This window comes from Pezoporus occidentalis, unplaced genomic scaffold, assembly GCF_034315485.1.
Source record: "Pezoporus occidentalis ecotype Australia unplaced genomic scaffold, CSIRO_AGI_Poc_V1 ctg34, whole genome shotgun sequence".
NCBI lineage: Eukaryota > Metazoa > Chordata > Aves > Psittaciformes > Psittacidae > Pezoporus > Pezoporus occidentalis.
Genome location: NW_026915376.1, coordinates 943889 through 971170, shown reverse-complemented (window position 1 = coordinate 971170; position 27282 = coordinate 943889). Strand labels below are relative to the sequence as shown.

The window sequence follows — 27282 nt, the reverse complement described above, 5'->3', positions numbered from 1 at the left end:
AGTCGTCCCCAGCTAGCTACTGAGCTTTGATTTGCTTCATGAAACAGTCTGAGTCCATCACTGGTTTTCCTTCAGATGAAACTAAGTCAGGAGATGCACTCCGTGAATGCCTCTAATGCCCTTCTAATTGCTAATGTGCGTTCAGTTCATTGTGTCACACTAGAGGTAGTTTGAAGTAATTCCCAAAGAATTAGTATGGATGCTGGGTCCTCATATCCAGCTGTTTCACTACAGAGCTATTTCTTTTGGGCTGCACTTCTTCCTAATCAGATACAGCCTTAGATTTCTAAATCTTTCCTGCAGACAGCTTCCTCCACTGGTGGTTCACAGCCAGGAGCTATTGCTTGAGCACAGGTGCCAAGGCCACTAGGCTGCTACCATCTCTACTGTTTCATGGCCAGCATACCTGGCACAGCTAGCCCTCTTTTACATGCAGCTGGGAGATGGTGTGTGCCAGAGACTGTCTCCATCAGGCAGCTTGGAGGTAAACAGGCACCTTCTGCGGGGGAAGAGTGCTCCAGCATGCGGCTGACAGCCGTAATATGCCACACATCTCCGAGGCCACAACAGCCTTGACCTGTTTTATGTACTGCAACAAACAAAACCTCAGCAGCTACAGCACTCTGCAGAGGATAAAGGAGAAGCTGTCCATAGGTGAAAGAACTCAACTCCTCTGCTTTAAGGAACTGCAGCATAGAATAGCCAACATAAGAGAACAAGCACTCCTGGGCTATGGATAGTGTGTAGCCTAGTGGTTTGGTCAGCCTCTGCAGAAAGAGAATACCTTAAACAGAGGAGGAGGTTGAACCCAAGTCTCCCACATCCTAGATCAGCGCATTCACCACTCAGACCTTGAATAAAAAACCCCAACAATTCCCATCTCTGCTCCACAACAGCATTTTGTGTGGCATTCAGTCCTTAGCAGAGCTGAATTGGCTGCTTTCTCAGTGATGCTGCAAAATGACACAGATGCAGCAGTAATTCATGGGCTTGAAGTGGTATGCTGTAATGGCCCATAACAATACAGAGTGCATTCTGTGAATGAAGATCCCTGAGGAAACAGGCAAAGAAAAGCCAAATTCCTGGAATATAGCTGTAGGTATACTGTTAAAACCACTTCATGTGGCTGAGACCAAAGCTTTTCTGATCATACCCCAAAGCCAGCATTTACATCAGGACCACCTTAACTGAAACTTGAGGCACTGAAAAGATCAGTTCTGGTGTCCTCAACATCAAAAGGACATGGAACTGTTGGAACAAGTCCAGAGGAGGGCCACGAGGATGATCAGGGGACTGGAGCACCTCCCGTACGAAGAGAGGCTGAGGAAGTTGGAGCTGTTCAGCCTGGAGAAGAGAAGGCTGCGTGGAGACCTCATAGCAGCCTTCCAGTATCTGAAGGGGGCCTGTAGGGATGCTGGGGAGGGACTCTTCATTAGGGACTGTAGTGATAGGACAAGGGGTAACGGGTTAAAACTTAAACAGGGCAAGTTTAGATTGGATATAAGGAAGAAGTTCTTTACTGTGAGGGTGGTGAGGCACTGGAATGGGTTGCCCAGGGAGGTTGTGAATGCTCCATCCCTGGCAGTGTTCAAGGCCAGGTTGGAGAGAGCCTTGGGTGACATGGTTTAGTGTGAGGTGTCCCTGCCCATGGCAGGGGGGTTGGAACTAGGTGTACTTAAGGTCCTTTCCAACCCTAACTATTCTGTGGTTCTATGATTAAGCATAGCCTGGCTATGCCAAATAGGAGCTGGAGTTGTCAGGCTTGCAGGATTTGGGCTGGGTTTCCCTAGTCCTGCCACGGGCGTTTGTTAGTTCTCACCCGGCCTTCAGCACCTCTCTGCTTTCACCCTCCACCTGCACACAAGCGGCGCGGCGCTCCCTGCTAGCAGCGGGCAGCTCAGCCAGTGCTTCCCACGTCCCCGGGCAAGCTGCGGCGAGGCGTGAGCAGCGTCAGAAACACCGCGGGCTGCCACCGTACCAGCGGCCGCGCCTGCCCGCGCCACACCTGCCCGGGCACAGGGAAGGAACCGCCGCCGCTCCCACCTCACCGGCGGCAACCGCCTCCTGCCGGGAATCACCCCCGGCACCGCCGGGATGGCGCCCTCGCCCCGAGCCGCTCCCCCGGTGGGTGCCGCCACCTCACCGACAGCCGCCGTCACCCGGGCGCGGGCTGCGCGACCGAACCGGGCCTGCAGAGGGAGGGCCCGGGTGCGGAGCGGGCGCCGCGGGGGCAGCTCCCCTCGGGGCGGGCTGGGGCGCCCCCGCCGCGCCGGCAAGAGGGGCTGCGCCCTCTGATGGGCCCGGGCGATGGGAGGCAGCGCGGCGGGGCGGGGTGACCGCCGCGGCTCTAATAAGGCCGGGGCTGGCGCTGGCCGAGGGCTGTTCGCCTCGGTGCCCCCGCCAGCCCCCGAGCATGCAGTGCTTCCCCAGCCTGGTGCTGGCGCTCAGCTCGCTGCTGGGCGCCCTGGCGCTGCTGCAGCTCTCGCTCTACCTCCGGGTACCGTCCCGCTACGGGAAGCACGAGGAGCGGCTGTGCCGGCCGCGGGGCCGGGTACCGGCGCGCTGCGCTTGGTTCCTGCAGGAGCTGCCCTCCTTCCTGGTACCCGCGCTGCTGCTGGCGCTGCGCAGCCCGCCCCGCCTCGAGCCGCTCGGCTGCCGCCTCCTGTGCTGCCTCTTCTGCTGGCACTACTTCTACAGGTACCGCCGCCGGGCACCGCTTCCGATCCCTCTCCCCGGCTCCCCCGCCCGCGGCGCCGCCCGGAGCCGCCCCGCCACCGGCTCGCAGCGCTCCCGGGGCGGGCGAGCGGCGGAGGCGAAGCGCTGCGGCCTCCCCTCGGGAAACAGGGAAAATAAAGGTGCAAGGAGAGCTGCGGGAATGGGGGCAGCCGGGGCCGGGTGGGAGGTGGGGTCGGCGCAGGTCTTGGTTGCAGCGTTACTCGCTCCCTTCTCCTTGCCAGACGCGGGCGGTCCCCCGAGTGATCGCCAGCGGGGGGGCGCGGGAGCAGCTAATCAGCACCCCCCCCGGGCTTCGATCGAAACGTAGGGGCAGGTCGGGCGGGCATCTCTTCCCGTCCTGGCCGCCGAGGGAAGGAGCAGGTGGTGCTCGGATGCTGGAAGCAGGGGAGAGGATGTATGCTTTGGGGTTTTATCTTACGACAAGTAAACAAAGAAAGAAAATAAATAGAATGAGGCTTCGCTAAGCTGGAGCAAAGTTTTGGATGAAGCTAATTCAAATGTTATGTAAAGGAACACGCAAAGTGCTTATTGCGGCAGGAGGGGAGCGCAGCGCAGGCAGCGCCGGGAGCAGCGCCGGCCGCCAAAGCAAGCCGTGGGAACACGCGTGAGGATGGCCCGAATGCAAAATCACGACAGCGGTGAGAGAGCAAGCACCGAGTGAGCCGTATTGCTGTGCACTGAGCACAGGAGAAAGCAAAGTCAATGCAGGCTTTCTGTTCCACAGCACGAAAGTTGGTCCTTTGTGCTCAATTCATCATTCTCACTTCACTACCAAAGTACCGATTTTTTTCTCTTTTAGAAACTTTGTCATATCAGATGTCAATGAATGCTGTAACTCTAATGAGTTCTGTGTTCACTAAAGAAAAAAGTAATTTTGACCTACTGATGGTGATAGCTTTGAAGTGACATAGCTCTGCAATTTGTCACCTGGTTCTGCGCTCAGTGGAACTTGGCTCTGGAGTACATCACCAGAGTGTACCTTCTGACATATTCAACTGAATGTATTTTGTCTTCTGCTCCAATCCAATTTTCTATTGAGTTCTTTCATAAGGAATTTGACTTTTGGTTTCCTGCTCATGGGGAAAAAAATGGCTTTTTACACGGCAAGTGCATGTGACTACTTTATGCCATTATGTATTAAAGAGCGATGTAACTTTTGAGGCAAACCTTTTTCTGACTTAGTTTGCCATTTTTTATCCCTAATTCTATTTTTAAATAGAATCCCTAATTCTATTTTTAGTATTTTTACTTTCTATTTTTTATATATAAATTAAATATTTTTGCTTCCTAGAAAACATTAATATAATAATTAATCAGAAATTGTTATTTGCAACTCAACCAAAATCAATATGTTGAAATTCCATCTGCAGTATTTCTGCAGACAGCTTAGGGATAGAAACTGTAGGCTGTTGTAGATAAATTTAAAACAGAGTGTGGATTGAAGTGCTAAACCACTGTGTTAGGGATATATTCGTTACCACTAACATTATCTTTTCTTTGCTGCACTAAGGTAGGTGGAGGATACCACTTACAACAAATTTGGCTCACAGAAAGCTGGAGGCATTAATTACATGCAGTTATACTAAGTTGAATTTAATGCATTCTGCTGTTCTCAAGAATTTCTGATCAGAAATCAACGAGCACCACTGGATGACTGAAATAAATGTTACCCTGCTGGTATGCATACATCTTTTGAGTCAATGGCTTCTTTTCAACATTACTACTCGACTTAGGCAGAAACACTGTGTTTTCATACACTTTATTTCTCAGATAATTTGGGGGGTCTTCTCATCTGTGGCTGGAGTATACTCCTTCCCTTGTAAAAACAAAAGCCCTCATTGTAACAAAGCCTGTATGGCAAACAAGTTTGTTTCTGATACTACATGTTCCTCCAGTATTATTATTGCAGGATGCAGCTTCTTCTCATGAAGCCGTTCTGAGATTCTACTGAATCAGTTAATATTTGAAATGTTGTGTTAATTATCAGTACTCTATTGTTACGTGAAAGAGCAACAACAATCACAAATTAGGAGGTTTTCTGGGTGTCACCTGAGGCTATGGGGACAGGCAGGTTCTTTGCGGGATTCTTGGTAGAACGACCAATGGCCAAAGGGTTGTGTTATAATTGGAGCTTTGTTATTACATAAAAATTTTAACAATGAGCATGGCTTATTGTTATCTACAATTTCTAGCATTAACATAGCTCATTTTTACACAGAATTTTTAGCAATTAGCATAGCTTGAGGTTAAACAGAATTTCTAATAATTTGCATGGCTTTCTTATTAACTAGAATTTTTATTTACCTGGAGTTCTCAGTTACCTGAACCCCCTGCAGAATGACAACAAGTGAATGACATGATAATTGTAATCTAAACTCAGACTTTACTTAAAAGAACTTGAGATCCTCACTCGGTCCTTGGAGGAAGAAGACAGTGTTGGTGGAGGCATTCCTGACCACCAGCGGGATCACAGGGTTTGCTGTCCAGCAGCAGAAGTCCACTTGCAGCTGTTGGATTTTACAGGCAGTCTCTCATGTGCTGTTACGCTTCCCTTTTCCATAATGGGTGCCACCACATCCTGGCAGCAATACTAGTGTGCAAATAGTCCTATTGCAGTTTGGAACAGGAGCAGAAAGAAGGGGGGTGGGGGGTGGGGGGGTGGGATCGTGGTGTGTGTGTGGGGTGTGATACATGATTATGTATTATGGCTGTTTGCCTTGTAAAATGGCATTGGTTATGCCAGGGGTTAGAAGTAGAAGTACTGGTCATGCTGAGCTAGGGCATTTGATCAGCATATAGTGTTTGAAAAGAGGTTTAGTACTTTGATAGAACAGCCAGACTTTATTTTGATATTTATTCAACCTATTATCTGTACTAGAAATAATCTAACAACAGTTTAAAATGTTTTCATGATTAAACTTGACCGCAAGTATAATGAGTAAAACATACAATGATCGATAATAAAATCACATTTACTTGATGGATGTCGCCTACTGCAGTTTTTCTGACTTCAAAATTTTGAAGTGAATAAACCCGTTTCGCTTTTCATTATAAATGTTTTGTTCATCTACTCCAACTTTTACTGCTAATGATCTGCCATCTGTATTGAAGCATTCTTTCGTGTTCGTGTGAAGCAGAAAAAAAGTTTATGCATATATTGTTTATAATTAGTGACTTCTTTCTCTCCACAGGGAAGCTTTTATCATTCCTAATTTTGTCTTACCTATTATACCAAACATGTATGCGGAAGGGAAGTTTTGATTAGAGGTATGCTGAGAAGGACAAGGTAGTCCATAATGGAGAAACATAGATTTTTAAAGGACTGCTGTTCTAGCTGTTCTGCCTTCCTCTGTGTTATGACCAGCTGTGCTGCCCCAGTAGCTTGTGCTTGACTGAAGCATGTATTTGAGAGTAACTTCAAGTCTTGGTCTGAAGACCCCAGAAGATGAAGAATCCATCATTTTCTATGGTGAATCCACTGTTTTATTTGGTAGTGTAGCCTTCTGAACTCCTTTACTATCGCTTAAACAACATATTTGAAGTGTCTTGCTTGAATTTGACTAGCCTTAATTTTTCTTACAGTGGTGCTTGCTATTTCTCATTCTGTGTTAACTTAAAGCACTCCTTAGTATACTTTAGTACTTTCTTACTATGATATCACTTATACAGTAATCAGATCATCTTTCAATTTGCTTATTACAGAAATGTCAGGTCCTCCATCTGCACTAGTGTGATCCAGATAATATAGAAGCAAGTGATCATATTTCTGATGCATTAGCTACTGCACGTGGTATTGTGTTCATGCCGAATTATAATTTTTATGGTGGATTTATGCCAGCTACAGGGAAACAGACATTACTAGGTCTGGCATAGAGCTAGAGTGATGCAGACACATGATACTTCATCCAGCATGAAGCTGGTCAGGATAAAATTACCTCTTCATCATACTAGGAACAGGTTTAAACCAGCACGATTAATTTGTACTGCTTTTGGACACGTGTCAAGTAGCTGCAACACTTTTTATTTGATCTGACATATCTTAAACCAGATTTTAATGTCACTGAACCCCAGCTGAAGGCCCTCAATGCAAGATATTTTCTTCCCTCAGCCCTCAGAGAATTTATGTGGCTTTTTTCCTCTCCTCTTTTCCTATGTCAATTTTAAATTGAAGACATCGGTGCTGGACATAGAATACAATACCAGAATTGTAGTAGCATGTTTAGAGACAATATCACCTTCCTGTTCCCATATGCTGCTCCCATGCTTACGCAGACTGGAAGAGTGCCTTCTGCTTTGGAGTCACTATTGGAAGCCCCATGTTTCCAGGCTACTTTGAGCACCTGGAGCTGGTGTAACCATGATTGTAACCAAGGTTACAATCTACCACTGCTTAGCAATGGTTTGTGTTTGTATGGCTGTATTTCTTAGATTTTAAAGTAATGCTTTCATATGGGCTTAGTGTTCAGTAATACTGTCCTACCCACACTAATAGTGACCAGTTCTCCATAATTTGTGCCATGTGCCAGCTTTTAATAGTAATAATTTATTGTGATGTCACTGAGGAATATGATGGAGTGTTGTAAGAACCACTCTAATCCTCTTCTGGAAACTCCCTGGCTTAGTGCTGATGGCTCCTCATTGACAAGGACTTTGAGGGACCTCTCTGCTTGCCAAATGGAGCCTCATGAGCCAGGTCTGGCAGGTGGTGCTCTCCCAGCCAGCCCACTGCTGAAAGACAAACGAGATGGCCATCTGGGTACCAACCCTCCCCTAGCGCAGTCCAGTACAAAGGTTTGCTGCCCGAGAGGATGCAAGACGGAGGTGGATGGAGCCAGGAGACCTTCCCTTCTCCCGCCTTGGCCCAGGAGCAGCAGTCCAGCGGCCCATGGTGGTCCATGACAGCAGCTCGCTCTCCGTCTTTCATTGCCACCACTAGGCAGCAGCCTTTCTCTCTCGATTTGTGGCAGGCACAAGATGGTGCCTTCCCTGAGGCTTTCATGAAGGGCTGAGGGCAGGCTGCTGCTGAGGGGAGGGAAGGCTGGAATCGCCAGTCCCACCCCTGCCTCTTTGCTGTCCTTAGTTAGCCACTTTTCATATGTCAGTGTGCAATGTATTACCGCAGCATGGTGCGAATTTAATCAAATCCAAATGCTCTATGGTGCTAAGGAAAACATCCTATACAATCTGCATTTATAACACCTGTTTTAAGTAAGCTCATAGCTGTATCACTTTCATAAAGTAGGGCCCGTGATGTCAGGACCTCCAAAACTAATGGGGTGGGAAGGCAGGAAAAGGAGGAAGAAAGTAAGGAAAGCACTGAGTTCCAAGCCTGCCATCTGTAAATGCAACCTCTGTGAAAAGCTGGGCATGAGCTGGAAATGATGAGTAGCATAAGATGTAGGTACAGGAACACTTCTTGTGATAAATAACTTGCACAGTATTTTGGTTTGAAATGTAGTTTGTAATACAGCCCTTTCTGCTGGAGGGGCTGTGCTGGTTAAGGAGTACAGTGAGAATGCCAGCTGAAGCTCTCAGGTGCTGAGGAGAAGCCTGTTTGCTGCATTTCCATTTTGCAGTCCAGCTTCAAAAACCAAAGTCGAGAAACAAAATATGCGGTGATGAGAGGAAAGTATTGTAATCAAATTGCATATGAACTTTAATGCTGTATTCCCCTTAGAAGTGTGAAAGAGCGGTGAGGGAGCAGAAGAGATGCCACCATGCATCGGGGCAGGGGGAAAGGGCTTGTCTCCCTGAGCTACAGAGCTAATCCTGAAGGTACTGGTCTAGAAGACAGGGTGCTGCATTCTGCCCCCCATGCTGCTGTCTGTAGCAGCTAAGGCACCAGCAGTTTAAAGAGGCATTTCAGTTCCGGGTAACACCTACTACCATTACATTTAGTTATCTATTTACTTCTCTTGCAAGTTTGTTTCCAAAACAACCCCTAATCTTTTACTCTGTTAGAGTATATTAAAACCCCATGCTGTTTTCATTCCTGACATGCACTCAGGTGATTCTGACAGACACTAAGTAGGCTGCTTTTTCAGACACAGGTGGATTCCCAAACCCCTTTGGTTGCAGGTGGCCCATTTGATGTGCCTGTACTCGGGTTTCTACAAATCGGCATCCTCCCAAAAAGCAGACTTTTACTGCAAAAGAATGGGAAGCCAGGAGCATATATCACCAGGATATATCCCCGTGTGAGTGTTTTACACTTCTTTTGACCAGCTCCCCTCTCTCTGAAACTATGCTGGGGGAAGAAAGAAGGCCACTCTGCGTCTCCCCAGGCTCTGCAGAATGTGGTTCATGGAGTCCAGTTTTAAGCCTGCCTGTGCTGCCTGGTTAGTCATGCAGGTGCAGCATTTACCTGGACATGGAAAATTAAGTAGGTTGGTTGGTTTGTTCGTTTTCTTACATCAGTGAGAAAAGGAGCTCAAGCGCCCAGGGGGATCCAGAGGATGTAGGCCCCAAATGAGTAATTTGGTCAAAACTTTTAGAGGTGTTTTGAATTAGTTCACAAGAGGTTTTAGTTATGCTTTTTGAAACATGAAGTGAATAAACAGAGAGATCAGGTTAAGTTTGAAGTATATCTATGTATATCTAAGTGGTACTCTCCTTGCTAATAATGAATATAATCAGATCCTATCGTAACCACCAGATTCAACCCAGAGATGATTTTTTTCCCTACAGAAATAGTTATTATATTCTTTTGTCATAGAAGGTCACCATCATTAAGTGTCAGTAACTAAAGACACTTGTATTACTGGCCTCATGAAACCTCTATTGTTAATCTCCCCGTACACAACATGCAGGTACTTGACAAGTAACAAATCCTATCCTCTGTTTTAATTCACCTTGGTGCCTTGCAGTAGACCCTAACCAGATTCCTTCATGTGCCCTGTGCTGGTATGGAGTTTGCTTGTTTGTGGTCTCCCCTAGCATCATTAAATATCTTGCTAATTATGCTCTCAGAATACTACCTATTTACCTTCCTATTAGCACAAATAATCCTATGTGTTCTTTTCCCATTGGAAAGTGGGCTAACATTACACAAACCTATAGTTTTTGCCCAGCCCAGAGTGTTCCCACAACATTTTTCCTGTTGTCTGATAAATACACAGTGGCTTGGTGGGTGCTCAGTCCCAGCTGCTCTCTAGAAAGCGGTTCAAATGTCAGCCCAAAGGCAGAGATCTGAAGTCCCATCCACAGGGCTGTCACAAAGGCACAAGCAGACTGCTCTGATCTCACTTGTGTGAGGTTTGGCCCACAGAGAAGTTACAATCCTTGATATCCTGGGAGTTTAAAGCCTTATTGGAAGATACATTCTGAGCACTGAGCTCCACAGACCTTTGATAAGAGTGATGAGGACATAAAGATCTAGAATTGCATTACCAGATTCCTGCTGTTGATATTGGAAACACAGGGTTATAAAAGGCTGTACTGAGAGAAGATGAAATTATATACTGGAGTTTCAGTAAGCATTTTTACTTAAAAATAGTAATGCTTTTACCAAATAAGGAAATTACTTATTTTAATTATGGGACGTCTGTAGTTCTTCCTTGTTGGGTCTGCTCATTTAAGCGGGAAATAGAAAGCAAGGGAAAAGTGTCAAGGCTCATTCCATATGCACGGTGTGAAATTTATTATGGACCACATAAATTTCAAGGTCCACAAATCTATTTGTTTGATTTCTTTCCATGTGAGAGGCTGTCACTATGGGGGAGGCAGCACTTTTTTAATGAGCCAATCAATACAGCTTGACAAAAGGATAAATCTCCACAAGCCCCTTTGTGTACTCCGAGCTTACACAATCAGGTAATTTCCCAGTTTTGGGGAGCTCAGTTAAGAGTGAAAATTTGTGAAACGATCTCCTAGGAGTATGATTATAAATAAATGCCTACCGCAGACACTGCACCTATTTCCCTTGGTTTAAGTTATATTCTTGCTATCTCCTTCACAAAGTCATTTTGGTCAAGAAGAATTATGATAAGGAAGAATTATGCTAAAGTAATACTTTTGAACTTAACTGAAGTTAAGTTCAAAGTGTCCTTCTCTCCGTCTAGATGTTGATTTAAATGTGCAGGTGAATTAATCAGTAGGGTGATTCTTGCTGAATTTGGTCAGGTAAATTAAGGGACATCTAAACCCATCTGAACATAAGAACTGTGTTAAACTTTGCTGACCACTCAGTGACATTGTAATTATTTTTTGGACATCTCAGAGATATAATAGCAATGAAATTATTTGGGGGAAAAAAATAAATAAATACTAAAAGTGGATTAAAACATTCCATGCAGAAAAATGAGAAAAGTCAACCGATAAGTAGAAAAATATACATATTTTTCTGTAGAGCCAAATTAATTTTAAGACTAAGCTAAATCCTATCTAGCTGTGAACTTTTGAAACATCAATTGCTACTATATTAGTACTTAAGGATGGGAAGAAAGTTTTACCATTCCTAGAAAGGTGAGTCAAAATGTGAACTGCAATAGCAATAAAAAAAGGTCATATTTGAAGGAAATTGTTTTTGAAGTCCTCTTTCTTAATTACTCTTTATAAGCATGCAATTACTCTTTATGAACATCTAATCTAACAGAGTAGCAACGCCCACAGTCAGCCCTTGCTGTATGTAATATAACATTTTGCTTATGACTGCTGGAGTTCGCCAACTTAATCTGTCACTTTCCATCCTGGCAGACTGCCTTGCAGAACCATCTTGGGAAAATGTCACTGTATCAAGGATGTCTGCAAAAAGATTTGTTGTCTGCTACAGGTTTGCCTATCAGAGATGTTAAGGGACGAATCAATTCCCAGGCAGAACTACAGTGGAGCAGTTCCCAGGGCAGAGTGATGACCTGTAGCACTTTGACATACTGGTAAAGATGGGCTGGGTGGCTTTCCCAGGATCCCCTTGATTTAGGCCTTCCTGTCATCATTTGGAGTGGGGCAGGAAGGCTAAAGAGAAGTCTGAATAAGCTAGCTGGGCTACTCAAGCAGTCTGGTCACATTAGTGCGCTCTCGTGCTAGAGATGCGCATGAAAATACCTCTGAACCCTATGGTCCTAAGCAAAACTTCCAGTCACTTCTGCCACACGTCTGGGCAGGATGTGCATGTGCATCTGTAAAACTTTTGCTACTCCTGAGAACAATGAAGGTGAGGAAAAGCCCCTTGTACTTACAGCATGCTATTGAGTTCTTTGTGTTTCTTTGCCTCTCTTTGAAACCTTTTCTTAAAAAAAGAATCATTAAAGTGTTTATGTTTTCAAACTTGGCCTGGGTTAAGGTTACTAAAGTGTAGACACGAGTCTCCGGCTGTTCCCAGGAAAAGCAATTTAAACTTGTCAGGGTTGTTTCTAAGAAATGTGTCTGTATCTGTTCAAACATCAAGTTTGTCAATTAACATTTTTAGAGTCTGCCTGTGCAGAGCAGTTCTTCTGGTTCATCTGAGGGTATATGAAGAACCCCAATGTGTAAGGCTGCAACCCAGCCAAATATTGTCTAGGCCAGCACTATAGGGGCAGAGCAGGACTTTTCATGCATTTCTGGCTGGCAGGGTACTCGAGGGAAGAAGTGGTCTCCGAGTCCTGGCAGTGTGGATTAGGAAAATACAAGTTGTCTCTAATGCAGAGAAATAAAAGAAACCCTGTGAGGCTTACAGTTAGGGCTAGAAGGTGGGAAGACATAAAAAGATCAGGTGAAAGTAGCACAGGACACAAGAGCACAAGTGGCACAAGAGAATTAAGCACTTGAGCACAATAGCACAAGAGAATTGTTAAAAAATAGCTAGGGCAGAAGTGAGAAGAAATGGAAGGGAAAAGGAGATGATGTGAGATGGCAGTATCCAGGCATCAAGAGACACTTTAATACTGACACTTTTAATACTGACACAGCAAGAGGACAACTCCTAATTGGAAAAAAAAAACCCACATGAAGAGGTGTTGAATGAAGAGCCGTGGAAGAGGTAAGAATCTGATGAAGGAAGGACAAAGAAAGGGCAAAGTCAGGAAGGCTGTAAGAGCAAAATGGAGACCGAGCAAGAGTTTTGGCATAAAAGAGGAAAAGAAGGAATCACTGGAGTGGAAAAAGCCAGTTAAGAGTATTTTAAAGACTTCTACCAATGTATCTTGCAACACTAGTTGCAACTCTGGAGTCTAGTGCATGTGGTTGGATACAGACTGACCAAGGCTTAGTTTTGGAGAGGTATAGCTTACCAAATGTCTGGCTTCCTTTGGTCATTTTCTCAGCTCCATGTGGACCACTTATGGAAAATAATCACTCTTTCTCTTGTAAGCGCAGTTGTAAGAGCACAGATTTTTCATCTGTAGATTTTGTACCATTTTTCATGCAGATGTGTTCTTTTGTTCTGCTCACACTCTCAGCCTCTGTGAACTCTATGAACTCCCTGCTCCAGTGGAGCAATGAGCTTTTTGAAGTGCATAGTGTAGTGTCTGTTTAAGTTACTCTGGCACACATTTCATGCTTTTGGCAGACACCCACAGTTTAGCAATAGGAACAAAGTGATCTGTCTTCATAAATATCAAGTAGTTATTTCTGGAGAAGAAAAGAGTGAGATACCTTGCTAAAATATATGCTTTGGCTGGCTAAGGCTCTGACACGCCATTGCTTAGATAAAACAACAAGCATAATCTCTAAGTACTACTGACCTTTAGATGCTATCAAGTAGTAGAGGTAATCATGAAGTACTGTGAGATCTGCATGTTTTTCATCATCATAGTCCATCTACTCATGTTGACCCTTGTCCAACCCTCTAATCCTCATGTAAATATAAATCTGGACCAAGTTTAGTTAGGGTTTCGACTGAGGTAGCTGTCCTGCCATTGCGTTCAGCCTGCAACCTGAGTGAAAGGTTTTGCTTCTGCTAGTTTTCTTGCTCAGCTAATTCCAGAACTCATACCTGCACTCCGGCTTCTTTTCAGAGCCCCTCTTTCACCAAGATTGCTCCAAGTTCCCATTTCCAGACAGTTCCTGGCCTCATACAGTCCTCCAAGATTCTTCTCACTCTTGATGGACATTTGTCTGGCCTGTCCTTAACAACTGACACTGATGGAGAATCCTCCAGCCCTTCAGTTAGTATATTCCTGTGCTTCTCTGTCCTTCCCTAATTTCTATACATCCTATATATATGCATTTTCTATACAGCTGTTTAGGCCTGTTGCTTCTTGTTGTGTTCCTGGTAGACAAGAAGAATGTTTTACTCCTCTCTTCTTTGCAGCAACTGTTAATACAGTTGTGCATTGTTATAATGTCTTCTTCTGTCTTCTTCTTAGTTTAAACAACCCTGAGTCTTTCTACATGTCACATTTCCTAGACCACAATGGTGTTTTTCTGGGCTGCTTCCACATTTTCCTTGTCCTTTTGTAGAGTGCAGAGTTCAGCTGGACAAAGTATGAACCAAGTTTCTAAGATTCCTATGATTTGCAAAGAGAAAGACTACTTCAGGTGTCTCTGCCAGCACTCCTGTTCTCACATTGCATTTTAACATTTGCCTTTTCCACAACAGCCTGACATCATTATCTCATGCTCAGTTTACCACCTATCAGCACTCCATCTACTGTCCAGCCTGTTCTCCAGCTTGTCTTTTGCATTTAGTCAGTCTTACCCAAGCGTAGTATTTTGCCATTGTCTTTATTGAATCAAATATACTGTTTTAAAACTATGAAACCACTACTTCAGGATTACTGTAGACTCTAGCCCTCATTCTTGGTGTGCTCAGCATCTTGCAGAGCTATGCCAGCCACAAACAGTAGGACTTTTTTTTTTCCCCAAGAGGTATATAATTTATGAAAAGTAGTACCAGAGAAGTCTTTTGCAGAACCTCTCTCAAACTATCCTTCTCGTTTAATAGTGAAAAATTGTTAACTATCCCTTGACATAATTTATCAGTCGATTTTGCAGCCACTAAAAATAACATTCTCTAAACCAGGAAACCCTAAGTTGCTTTGAAAATTGACACATGAGACAGTGTAAAGAATCTACTAAGGTCAAGACATGGGACACCTGCTACTGCTACCATCCCTCTCCTATAATATATCCAATTTATGTCAATTCCTTCACTCAACAAAACTATTTTGAGAAAATAGGATTATCCAAGTTAAATATAGAAATGAGTCCTGCCTCCTCCTGTTGTACATATATAGGACGCCCAGCAACTGGCCGTTACAATGCATTACAACTGTTAGCATTTGGCTTTTTGGACAAAAAGTCCATCATGCCATACACCCTGAACTCTGGTACTTGGCTGTTGAGTGTCTGAGGACAAACTGTGGGTCAGTATGGGATGGTACTGATTTCAACAGGAACTGGCACAGAGGACGCATTCCCTTTGCTCTATTAGCTTCACTTTACCTTCTTTGGCTATAAAAGAGGAAGACATTTTAAAAACAAAACCCCAGCTTTTGAACAAATTTTCTCATTTTGGCAGGTGATGATGAGAAAGTTATTAACAGCTGGTTCTAGGCTCTTGCTTCACTTGCCTTGGGCATCCAATCAATTTTTCCTAATGTTTATTTCAGCTGTCATTCAGATCTCCTTTCCACATTGCAAACAAAAGTGCAATGAAGAAACAAGTGATTAGCTAATAGCAAATATAAATGAAATAACATTTCATAATTAAGGGTATCTAAAACCTATTTGGTGTTCGTACCCCAAAATGGAAACATTTGAGAAACAAATACACCAATATAAATATATACTGAGCATAACTTGCTGATGAATTGTGACTTGCTGATGCACCAAACCCAGCAATTCTGGTCTTGGTTTCCCTTTAAAAAAGCATAATAATGTAAGTATAGGGTTTTGTTCCTATACCTGATAAGCCGCAGAACAATGCATTTCACAATTCAATGCTTTTTCACCAGTGACAAGGAAGAATTCTCCTTTGTTGTTTCTAACCAGATGTTGGCAATCGCTAGGAGATACCAGATTTTTTCAGTGACATTTTCAGAGATAATGGAAGAAAACCAAGAGAATTAAGGAAATAATTTATAAACAAACTTGCAGAACAGTTTTGAAAACTGGCTGCTGTTGTATTGAATTTAGAAGAGCAAAAACTTTTGTCCTGGAGTCAAGCCTACACAGTTCTTTACTAATTAAAACCAAATACCTATTCTTAGGTCCTGCTCCTTTTCTTCTCCTTCCCTTTTTTCAACCCATTGTATTTTAGTAAGCAGAGCATATCTAATAATTTCTGTATTCAATGTGAAAAGGATTGGGTTTCATCCCTAAACTGTATTTGCCTTTCCTAATTTGCTAACTGCATTGCACGCCTGAAATTTATAGCAATCAATGAGGCACTACTGACTAGTGCTACATGGTCAGAATGCCGATTTTAGGTGTTTATGGAGTTGGAACTGAGCATTACGTAGCCCAGATTCCTTAGATTTATCCAAGGTTAACTACACCTTGACTTTTTTCAGCAGAAGCAGCATTTTATGTTTAGCCATTCACATCAGATATACATGCTTTTACAAATATCTGTAATTTTTTTTCCTATAATGCCGCTTAATTCAAATGTAGCTGTAAGCCACTGAGGTTTTCTGACCTGGCACCAAGGATTCAACCTTAAGTTTGTATTTAACTATGTGGCTAGAAATCAAGTGCAGTTGCTGATCCCTTTGACTGTCAGTCTTTTGATGAAGTTGGCTTCTTCAAGTCCTGTCATCCATGGTGTCAGCCTTCCTTGGGATAGTGAGTATCACTCTGGAACTTTGCTCGTAAATGCTGGTGTTAAGTAATTGCTCATCTACTCTAGAGAGTTTATCATTTTATCTCTAATATGTCTGTTCGTATTAATCTCCAGTCCAAATTCAACAGCCCCAATGGTTCAGTATGGCAGCCTCTTCCATACCTCTTATTTTGCCACTGAATCTTACCGCATTTCTGCTATCTTTGCCTTAAATCAGTGCTGCCCAGACTTTCTGCTTTCTATTGCTCTTCTTCTCAAGAACTCCACAAACCCAAGTGCGGTGCCATCTGTCTTATGGTTTCCTCACTCCTTCTCCCATCCCTTGATCTAACATGTACCTGCATCTCTTGCCCACGTAAGATGAGTCTGCTCTTGCCAGAAGTCTTCATCCAACCCTAAACCTGAGGAGCCGTAAAGAAAGGATGTCCCTGTGAACAGGCTTCAGGTTGGATGAGTTTCATAAGTGAGCCACAAACAGCCCAACGACTGTAGACAGCAATTTGTAGATTGTAGATTGATAAGACAGAGTACTCAGAAATGGACCTGACATGACAGGTTTACTACTGTTTTATACAGCGGAATTGTAAGCTTTTAAGTAACATGTCTCTCTTTCTTGCTCCTTAAATTATAGGCATCAAAAGTTTGTCCAAAGATCTCTGGAGGAACACAGAAGTAGGATGCTTTGCACGCGGCTTGGAAAGGAGAGCTATTTTCAACTCTGTGTTAGTCATAAATGGATACATAGATCTGCATGATTAACATCAAAAGGGAGTTCTTTTGTTCCCATCACAGCCACTGGACAATGATTTAAGATGAGTTTACAATCTGGGCTGTGGACCAGCAAGTGATTACATTATCTTTTGGTTTCACACAGTCCCAGTGGTGCAGGACTGGGGCACAGAGCAGCCCCCTGCCCTGGCAAGGAAGACATGCCAGCTGCTGGGAGTCACCTGGTGGCACGCACAGCTGCTGTGCACCCTCTGCACTCATGGGCTCCACAGGAAGCTAGGCATCAGCTCCAGAAAAGAACCCCAGCTCCTGAACTTACAGCCTTCCTTACATCAGGAGATGGAGCATAACGGCAACACTGCAGTCAGGAGATCTGCCGTCTGTCCTGTAGCTGCAGTGGGCATTGCCAGAGGCATAACTGCCAGTCCAACAATGCCACCTGCCAGCATTGCTGGAATGTGTGTGACCTGGGTTGTAGCTCAGATTTTGTTCCTAAGTCTGTGCCAGAGCCTGTTTATGCACACCGTTTTAGAAAAAGGGATGTGATCCATCCAGCGCAGTAGAAATGGCTGCTAATAACCTACTTGCTTTCTATGTTTAAATATTCCTAGCTTGTTGACCTTTTGGGACTACTGGAGAGTCCACAAGAGTAAGTGGGGAACTTACATCTCAGCACAGGATGTTTAAGGAAAGAAATAGGAGGGCTGTGGAGGACCTACCGTGGTTTGTGATGCTGGGGCATATGTAGAAGTCATGATGAGGGAGGATTTAAAATGCTTTGTTTCACTTTTGAAAGTATTTTGGGGCATTTTGTATTACTTTCCCTTTGACCTGATGGCAGAATTGCCTGCCGCTTGGAACTGACATTTTAACTGTTACATTTGTTTAAACCCAATCTGGGATAACTGAAAAAAAATGAATTTGGCACAGGAAGATTAGGCTACAGATTGTGCCCTGATGTTGACTATACAGGGAGAATATACTTGACAGTATTCTCCTATAAGCATTCAACGAGAATCAGTGTAACTCAAAAATAGCAAAAGTTAAAAATTACCTCAAAGTGCAATCCACAAATAACTGACAGGATTGGGCTCAAAGAGAGAAAGTATGTGCAGGATTTAGCGCAGATTCTTCAGCAGCAGACATCATTTGACATTCATAAGTCTCCAGAATAATTAGGGGCTTGGTGAAGGACATCACAGATACCACAGGTAGAAGCCCATCTTGTCTGTGAACATCTTGAGCCTTCAACCAAGTGGTCAGGTATGCCAGCAGTGCCAGCAGCTCCCCAGCGATGTGATTTCAATAACCTATGGCAAAGACTTCTATGCTGTTCATTGTAGGTGCAATTAAAACTGGTGTGAAGTTGGTGCAATCTCCCCGTGTTTGGACACCAGTCTTCAACCTGTGCACGAGACAGACCAAAAGGAACTCCACTGTTCATATCAGGGAAGTCCTTTCAGGTCTGACTGGTCTGTAGTCAGTGTAACACAAATCAGTTTTGCTTATTACCTGGGGTACAGATATTTGTACAAACCAAGAAAACTGAAAGCATCCCCCTAAGAAGGGAGCTGCAGCAGAGTCTAGAGAGGTGTCCTCTGACTTAGAGAGGACCTTGGTTGAGAAAGTACCAATAAAGCAGTGAGAATTGCAGACAGCACCTCAGCAAGGGGTTTTCAGGGAGGGATTAAAGCAATACATGCTGTTGATGTAGCAGGGTGTCTCTCTGCTGTTGGAGGGACACAGCTTGTTCCCCTGCTTGACCCCTGCAACCATTGTGCCCATACCCACCACTTAGTGCAGTGCCTTCCAGTGCATGGCTCTAGCTAGCCATGGAGAGACCTCATTGTATGAGTGAGCTGCAACAGCCCTGAAGGTATCACCCTCATGGAGACCTGGCTACCTCATCTCACTTGGACCATCAGCTTACCTCATCTTTGGTATGTCTGGTGGGACAAGCAAGTAACTGGAACATGTGGAGTCCAGATCATGTGGAAATGGTTCTCAGGAACTATGCAGCTTGCCCTGACGCCCATCCTCCAAGGGCAGCCAGAAAATCTCTGCAGGGACTCTGAGCAGCCCTGGTCAGGAGAAGTCCATAATTCTCTTCTGGGAGCTGGCAAGGGTCATGGGATGGGCCAGGGCATTCAGATAGTGCCCCAGCGTGGATAGGACAAGCTGGGTTATGGCCAGCACCTGCCTTCAAAGAGAAAGGCACCACATCAGCCTTGCCCACCCTTGCAATATATATGATTACTGAACCCTAGTTCATCCCAGTTGGACTCAGGAGAGGGGCTGATAGCAGAGCGCTAGATGGGCAGATACAGCAGCAGATACAGGCCGGGAATGCACAGGGCGGAGGGAGTCAGGTGCCCCCCATTCTTAGCTGCCAGCTCTGAACCCTTGACCCAATTGCTCCAAGTGTAAAACACCTCATGAGCGCTGGAAACACCTTGAGTTTCTAGATGAGAAACCATGAGCTGCTACTGCATCTGGACCCAGGAGACGAAAAGACACAGCAGCGCATAAACATCTCCATTTAACAAGCTGTTGGAAGACTGAGAGGCCACTCCTCGTGGATTATGGAAGCATTCATGAAAAGATTTCCACCTTCTGTGAAAAGAAGAGCAAACTTATCATTTCCCCCCATTTGGGTGAGGGTCTCTGGAGTTTCCAAAGAGCTGGACTAATTCCTTTAGGATGAAGTTTGATGCAATGCCAAATGATTTTCTCTTCAAAACCTGTTCTTCTGGAAAATAAATGATGGAGAAGAAGATGAATAATTTATTATTCACTCATTTAAAAAGAAGCTGTTGCCAATGGTTTAGTCAGATGCAGTGCCTTTGGCCAGTAAAGATAATAAAGGAATAAAGGATTAGTCATCAATAGTGTACTGAAAGAAAAAGGTCAAATTTTTCATTGGTCTAAATCCAAAAGGCCAGGTTTTGTTCTGTTACTCTAAAACAGTGGCTGTTAGTTCCCCTTTGATTTTCATACTGCAAAATAATTCCAGCAGGGATGCAGACTCTTCCATGGAACCTATTATATGTCCCCACTCTATCTCTGTTGCTTGTTCAAGACCCATCAGGAATAGTTTGTACACCCTCAAGTACCTATGTAGTACAAGCTGACAAGTGCTGTATTAAAGGCTTAGGGCGTTGTTCAGACACAGAGAACTGAATCTGGCCTCTTGATTTACAGACCCAAGGAGATTTCCTTGGAGGAGCTGCTCCTCAGCAAAGATTCTTGGATGAAATCCTGACTTGGATTTTCAAACTGCTGTGAGTGGGATTTCAGTGATGCCAGGATTTCACTCCCTCAGCAATAACAAAAAAGCTGATGTCCCCTGACTCCTTGCAACTGTACTTACAATTTGCATGCAGGTTCTTTCTGTCCTGCTTCCACTGCACCCATGGTAGATAAACAGGTCTATGGCTGATTTTTGTCTTCCTTTTACTGCAGGGTAAGTCACCTTTCAAGGGCTTATAACCTTTCTCCTGCAACAACAGCATCAAGAAGCACCATGGCAACAATCAACTTTGCTGGGAGCTGAGAAATACCAGCTCATGCTAGAAGCTTCTGTTCGCATCAGCTGTAAAAATTAAGAGACTCTCAAACGTGACTGGTTTTGACAAAGGATAAAGCAGTGCAAATCCCATTCCAATCTGTTGTATAAATTCCCCTACTAAACTCACTTTGTGTGGGTTGATATCATCCTCTCTTCTATACATTTTGCTTCCCCTGAGTTTCCATTTGCAATTTTCCCACTTTTTCTCATCGCTGTTCAAGACCAATTTGTCAATATTACTTCAGCAGGCAGGTCGGATTGCTAAACGTGCTACTTGTACCTCCAGCATCCCATTCCCAAAGGGCAAACCAACGATTAATGGTAACATTATTCCAAAGAGCATTGCTTTCCACGCTGTAATAAATATGACAAATGTGATACCACTGTCTGAAAAATATTTTCCATACCCCTTAGATTTCACAATATTTAGAAACATTCAGCACTTCTATACCACAACTGTCTTAATTGCTGGAAATCTGCTTTACCTTGCTTTGGAACAGGGAATACATTAACACGTTGGTGCTTGTACTCTGCATACTCACTTTCAGGCATGCTTAGTATGATTTAATCTGAGTTTATAGTGCTATGACATTCTATGCCTCAGCTTGCTTAAGTTGGTATTGGCAACCCGGGATGTGGATTACTTACCAACAATACCTACATACTGGTATGATGGGCACCATCCAAAGCCCAAGAGGACAAATGAATGAGATTAAGAGTGTATATTTTAGCACATACAGAACCTAATTGGACAGGTAAGAAAATACCTAAAACATATGAACATAACTCTCCATTTCACTCTCCTAAGGATGATATGGGTCGTTCAAAGTGTCCAAAGTATCAAGGGGGATGTGACCCCTTGAACCAAAGATATATGGAAATTAAAAGTATACAAGCACAAATTATTTGCTCTACACACATTAATGGCAGTGTTGGCACTGCTTGTTTCCAAGGAAGTCTTTGGTGCTGGAGCTGCATGGAAATCTTGGTGTTTTGTATATTAAACTTAGGGCTTTAGCTCTTCTTATTTTAAATAAAAGTTTGAAAGCACGGAGGAGAGGCAGGGATTGGAGGCAGAGCAGCTCCCCCAAGCTGCCAACAACATTGCTCTGCCTCTGCATCAAAGTGTCTCAGCAGAGCTGCTATGTTTGGAGATGTGCAGAAGTCTCTGAGTGGAGCAGAAGACACTGGGAAAGGGGATTACAGCTCAGGCACTATACTGAGGGGAATGAGAGAGCCAGAGGGGTCTCAGCACTGCCTTCAACTCCATCTGCCATCATGGCTTAAAGCCCTAAGGAATTGGTCCTTGTAGTGGGATCAGGAATGTTTTCTCCATAACAGAGCTCCTCCTCAGTGCTTGTGGTATAGTGATACTCATTTGGGAAATCAATATTGCAACTGTACTGCCTCTCACTACTTTAGTTCGAACATTAGCATGTCTATGTGCCTCCTTTGCTCAGTCTGGCACATTACAGCAAGGTCTTCAAAAGAAAATGCTGCTTGTGGGCACAAGTTCCTCAATTTACCAATAAGGGAATGGAAGGCAGAGAGACATTCCTGAGGTGGTAGTGAATCTAGATGAGACTTCTAGCCTCCCACCTTGCGCGCAGTCCTGAAGGACCAGAAAAAAATTGGTATCTGCAGTATTTCTTGTTTCCACTAGTTGCTGATCTTACTTTGTTGCAGTTGTTCCATTTTTTTATCTTTATTGAGCTTTTTTATATTTTGTGTGTTGTTAATAGGTTTTTTACTTACAGCAGATAAATTGCAAATGCAATGTTATCATAAGTAACATGCTGACTTTGTTTTCTTATCTACCTTAGGACATTTATTTACCCCTTCTTCACTAGAGGCAGACCTTTCCCACTGCAATTGCTTTTCTTTGGCACGTTATTCTGTATCTATAATGGCTTCCTCCAGGGGTACTACCTGATTTACTGCGCTGAATATCCAAATGACTGGTGCACTGACATCAGATTTACATCAGGTAATTACAGCTGCAGGATTCCCAGGATCTAATCTCCAAGCAATTTGTAAACATTTTGAATTACGTCCTAATCTTCATTGCACATGTGAGTCAAATCAGTTGTGACGGAAATCAGCACAACACCAGCCTGCTGGCCCAGGCAGTAGAAATAAATGTGCAATTCTTTCTTTTGCTGCTAGGCGGTCACCTTTGAATGGGTACAATGTTATTTGTTAGTCTCAAATCACCAGCCTTGTTTTACTGACACCACTCCAGAGCCTCCCATTGCTACAGGCTATGGAGATGCAATCTCAGGCCTCAGCTGCATGGGGATGTGCCCTTGCTCAGCCAGAAGTGTCTACCCAGCAGCGGCTGTGTGCAAGCACAAACTGCCTTTCTCTTCCCCAACAGGGAGCTTTGCACTTGATGCAGCTACTCTAAGAGAGAAAAGAAGGGCAAAACCCCAGCATAAATGAGGCTTTAGAGACAAAGAGCTCTTTTTTCTCACGTAAGGCATATGGGAAGATTAGAGATCACGCACAGTCTGTTTGTGTGTTAATATGGTTCCTTTCCATTCTGTAACTTAACAGCCTAGCTGAATTTCACCCTGTAAAATCCCTGAAAGAATAACTGAGCAAAAGCAGCTAGGTGGTATTGTATATTAAGTGCTGCACAGAGGATGTTTTTTAAATCCACACATAGAAATGAAGATTAGCATGCAGGGCTGAGGAAATGTTTTGGATACAAGAAGTACAAAATAACCAAGGTAATTTTTGCACCCTGTTTCAGACTGTCGATGCAAGTTCAGTCTTTTCAGACAGCATCACATATTAAAAATCCCAGACATTGATTAGTAACAGCTCTCACATCACATAATTTGCATGATAAATAAAACATTTATTTAATGAGGAAAAAAATCAACATTATCAGTACTTGAAATAAAAAATAAAAACCAAATTATGTTCCTCCTCTACAGACTCTTACCAACCTTCTGTTGCTACCTGAAGTGTTGAGGTTTTATCAGCACTTAGTCTTTTTTCTATACTTCGTAGCTCACAATGCATCTATTTCTCTCCTTGTTTCCTGATCATCATCAGAGGGGTTTTCCCAGTGTCTAATGTGCCATGAAATGTAGGGCATGTCACCTGCAGAGTTTCTCAATAAAATACCTCTAGGTTTTCAGCTAAACTGGCCATACTGACAGCTTTCTGGCCAGAACCTGTCAGCATCCTTAAGTAACTGCTCCATGTGCACATCCATCACTCTGTCCAAGCAGCCTCACTGTCAGTGGACTGAGCTGCACTGAGATACAGGCTGCCTCCCTGGCTCTGGTGATGTGCTGCATAAGTTTGTGTTCTCTGTGCTCCTCTTTCCTCAGCTGTAAAATGAGAGGTATGGTACTTGCCTACAGCTCAGTCATCACTTTGCAGTAATGTCCACAGCCCTGGCTGGCTGCCATCAGCCATTGGTGACACTTGGGTACTTTGTGCCCTAGCTTGATGTTCAGTAAAGGGTGTCAATGGCCAACTGGGACGTTCAGCTTTTTCTCACACCACCTCAAAGTGCTCTGATCTGGTACTGCATTCAGCTCTGGGGCCCCCAACATGAGAAGGATGTGGACTTGTTGGAGTGAGTCCAAGGGGCCATGAAGGTGACCAGAGGGCTGGAGCACCTCTCCTATGAAGAAAGGCTGAGAGAGCTGGGAATGTTCAGCCTGGAGAAGAGAAGGCTCAGGGTGACCTTATTGCAGCCTTTCAGGTACTGGAAGGGAGAGGGACTTTTTATTAGAGCAAGTAGTGACAAGACAAGAGGATATGGCTTTAAACTGAAAGAGGGTAGGTTTAGATTAGACATTAGGAAGAAGTTCTTCATCATGAGGGTGGTGAGACACTGGCACAGGTTGCCCAGAGGAGCTGTGGCTGCCCCATCCCTGGCAGTGTTCAAGGCCAGGCTGGACGGGGCTTTGAGCAACCTGGTCTAGTGGAAGCTGTCCCTGGCCATGGCAGTGGGACTGGAGCCAGATGATCTTTAAGGTTCAGTCTAACCCAAACCATTCTTATTCTGTGGTCTCGCCAACAAAACAGTGTGCTCAGGATGGTCATTGTTTGCCCAGAGTTGCTCTCCACACTGAGGCTATCCAGTGCAGCTGATCTCAGAAGACTGTGATCCCACAACTGACACAGTGATACAGGGTTATTTGTCATCAGTCACCTATGCTTCTCCCGTTCAGTAGCAGCCTTCTCAGTAGCAGAGCATCTTTACATTTGAGAAAGTATCCACCCACCTCAAATTAGGTCTCCTATCTGCCTTCTCCAAAGATAAACCTCACATATGTGCTTGAGTAGCAATAATTAGGTAGAGCTGTCTTTCTAATCCATTTCTTGTTTGTTTCTTAGGCCTCCTCTTATTTTTGCTGGGAATGGGAATCAACATTCACAGTGATCTCCTGCTGCGCCAGCTGAGGAAACCCGGGGAAGTCACTTACAAGATTCCTCAAGGTATATTCTCACCCCCCACCCCCTTGGAGAAAGTAGGGCAGCAGGATAGATAATGTTTTCTGACTGAATTCACAGCAAAGTGACAATATCAGAGATGTCAGTATCGCACAAGTACTTGCTTCAGGTGCCCCTCTGAGCTGCAGGGACTGGCATGAGCTGCCTGCAGACAGTCCGCAAGAAGCAAACAAGAGTATGTGGAACACACAAGCTGTTTGGAGAGGTTTTAGGAAATGGGCTGGGTAATTTAAAGAAGATTTAAGTGGGACATAGAAAGAGGATTTTAGCCTTGTAAAAGGAGCCTGCACAGAAGGAAATATTCTTCTCCGTGCCCAGGAAGAAGCAGTGGGCTTCTTACATTGCAAAAGAGAGATTCAAAGCGTAATCATTAGGAGAAAAAAAAACAACACTGAGGGTGCAAGGGGCAGAATTTCCTTTCCATCTCCTTCAAAGTGGGGCTTGGTGAGGAAGAGTGGCTGTGGGCCAGGCCAGTGAACCAGGGCCTGAAGAGAGCTGACTAATGTTACTAATTTAAATTCAAATGTAATCATGGGCTTTCCTAAGTCCTTTCTTTCAAATGAAAATAGGTGATTGTGAAAGTGCTGGAAGCCTTTGGGTTCGAATCACCTTTGATTCTGGTACGGGAGTCTTGTACAAGACCCTCCTTTGGCATGATTCCACTAGTTTCAGGGCAGTGGGTTTAGGTTGCTGTTATGGGCTCTGCATAAAGAAAGGCAGCATATTCTGCTGCTGGCTTTACGGGAAAGAGCTTTCCATGTGCATGAGATGACTGTAAAAATTACATCTTTTGTCTGTTGATGCAGGGGGACTGTTCACCTATGTTTCTGGAGCCAACTACTTCGGAGAAATTGTGGAGTGGTTTGGTTTTGCCATAGCAACCTGGTCCTTACCAGCCTTTGCCTTTGCCTTTTTTACTCTTTGCTGCATCGGGCCACGTGCTTATCACCATCACAGGTATCAAATTGTTCCTTCCATATACTGCTGCTTGCTGTTGGGGTTCAGATTGCAAAATTCCAGGGAGGAGCAGAGGAGCAGGGCCAGTGTTCAAGATAAAAATTAAATTTAATAGTATGTACAAGAAGTATATTGGCTTGTTCGTGATTGAGTGAAAGTAAGGCAGTGGGCTGGAGCTTCTGTTGAGTCAAGTGGGCCTGATCGTCATTTAATCTGACATAAGATACATCACCATTGAAGCCCCATGTCGAAGCCCCTTTTTATTGAGCCTAAGGGTTTCCTTGCAACCTTTGCAGTCTTTTGGGGTAGATATGGTTCTCTGCTTTGAATTCCTAAGGTTTCTACTTTAGGTCTGATGATAGAACCTTAACAGTATTATCAGCTTCCACTCAGTTAAATAACCTGGTGTAAATACTTTTGGAACCCTCTTTTGCAGAGCAACACATATAGAGATTTCAAAGCAAGGCAGTTTGGAGGAGTTTTAAGGTTCCTCAGCTGAGCTGTATTAAAATTGTGGAGTTTCCTTGTATGTGTGCAGGTTCACTCTCTTGCTTATTTTCTTTCAGGTACTATCTCAAGACATTTACGGACTATCCAAAATCAAGGAAAGCCTTGATTCCCTTTGTTTTTTAATGATGAAAATATGGACTCTGTGTTCTGTTTTTATAGGGCTTTTTTCAATTCCTAGTTTTAATGTTAGGTCTGATTATAATTAATTGTACAAATGATAACCTGGGTTTGTAACAGACAATAAGGTAATTTGGAACTGAAGTTTACGTTTTCAGTTACAGGGGAAATTGCAAATAGTTGTGGGCAAAGGGACTCCCCAAACAACATGTTTGTTTTCAGTGGAGTTCTGCCTACAGAAAATGGATATATAACTGCACTGACATCAGACAAAAAGCATTTGCTAGAAACTCATGCAGAAAAGTATAAAGTAAGCCCATGACTTCAGAGAAAGTCTTCAGCAGCCACTCCAATGTATAGCACTTCTGCAGCTGCTTCTTCCTGCCTCTATGCCACAGTACATGTGCCCTTGCCCTGCCAGCACTGCCCTAGGTGTTGCCACACTTTAAACCAGAGTAGTGGTCTCCTTTGCCAGGAAAATAAC

General features: G+C 44.0%; 1 protein-coding gene across 1 annotated transcript; it reads left to right on the top strand.

Moving 5' to 3' along the window:
* Positions 1-2207: 2207 nt before the first annotated feature.
* SRD5A2 (steroid 5 alpha-reductase 2) lies at positions 2208-27077 on the top strand. Its single transcript, XM_062629474.1, has 5 exons — positions 2208-2697; positions 22559-22722; positions 25098-25199; positions 26021-26171; positions 26738-27077. Exons 1-5 carry the CDS (start codon positions 2414-2416, stop codon positions 26802-26804), a joined length of 768 nt encoding a protein of 255 aa, XP_062485458.1. The 5' UTR covers positions 2208-2413; the 3' UTR covers positions 26805-27077.
* The last annotated feature ends 205 nt before the right edge of the window (positions 27078-27282 follow it).

Bases quoted from the DNA above. Each gene is read 5' to 3' on its own strand.
- SRD5A2 (XM_062629474.1), top strand. From the start codon at position 2,414: ATGCAGTGCTTCCCCAGCCTGGTGCTGGCGCTCAGCTCGCTGCTGGGC. The intron at 2,698-22,558 runs GTACCGCCGCCG...TATCTACCTTAG, and splicing joins TGCTGGCACTACTTCTACAG to GACATTTATTTACCCCTTCT. The intron at 22,723-25,097 runs GTAATTACAGCT...TTTGTTTCTTAG, and splicing joins TGACATCAGATTTACATCAG to GCCTCCTCTTATTTTTGCTG.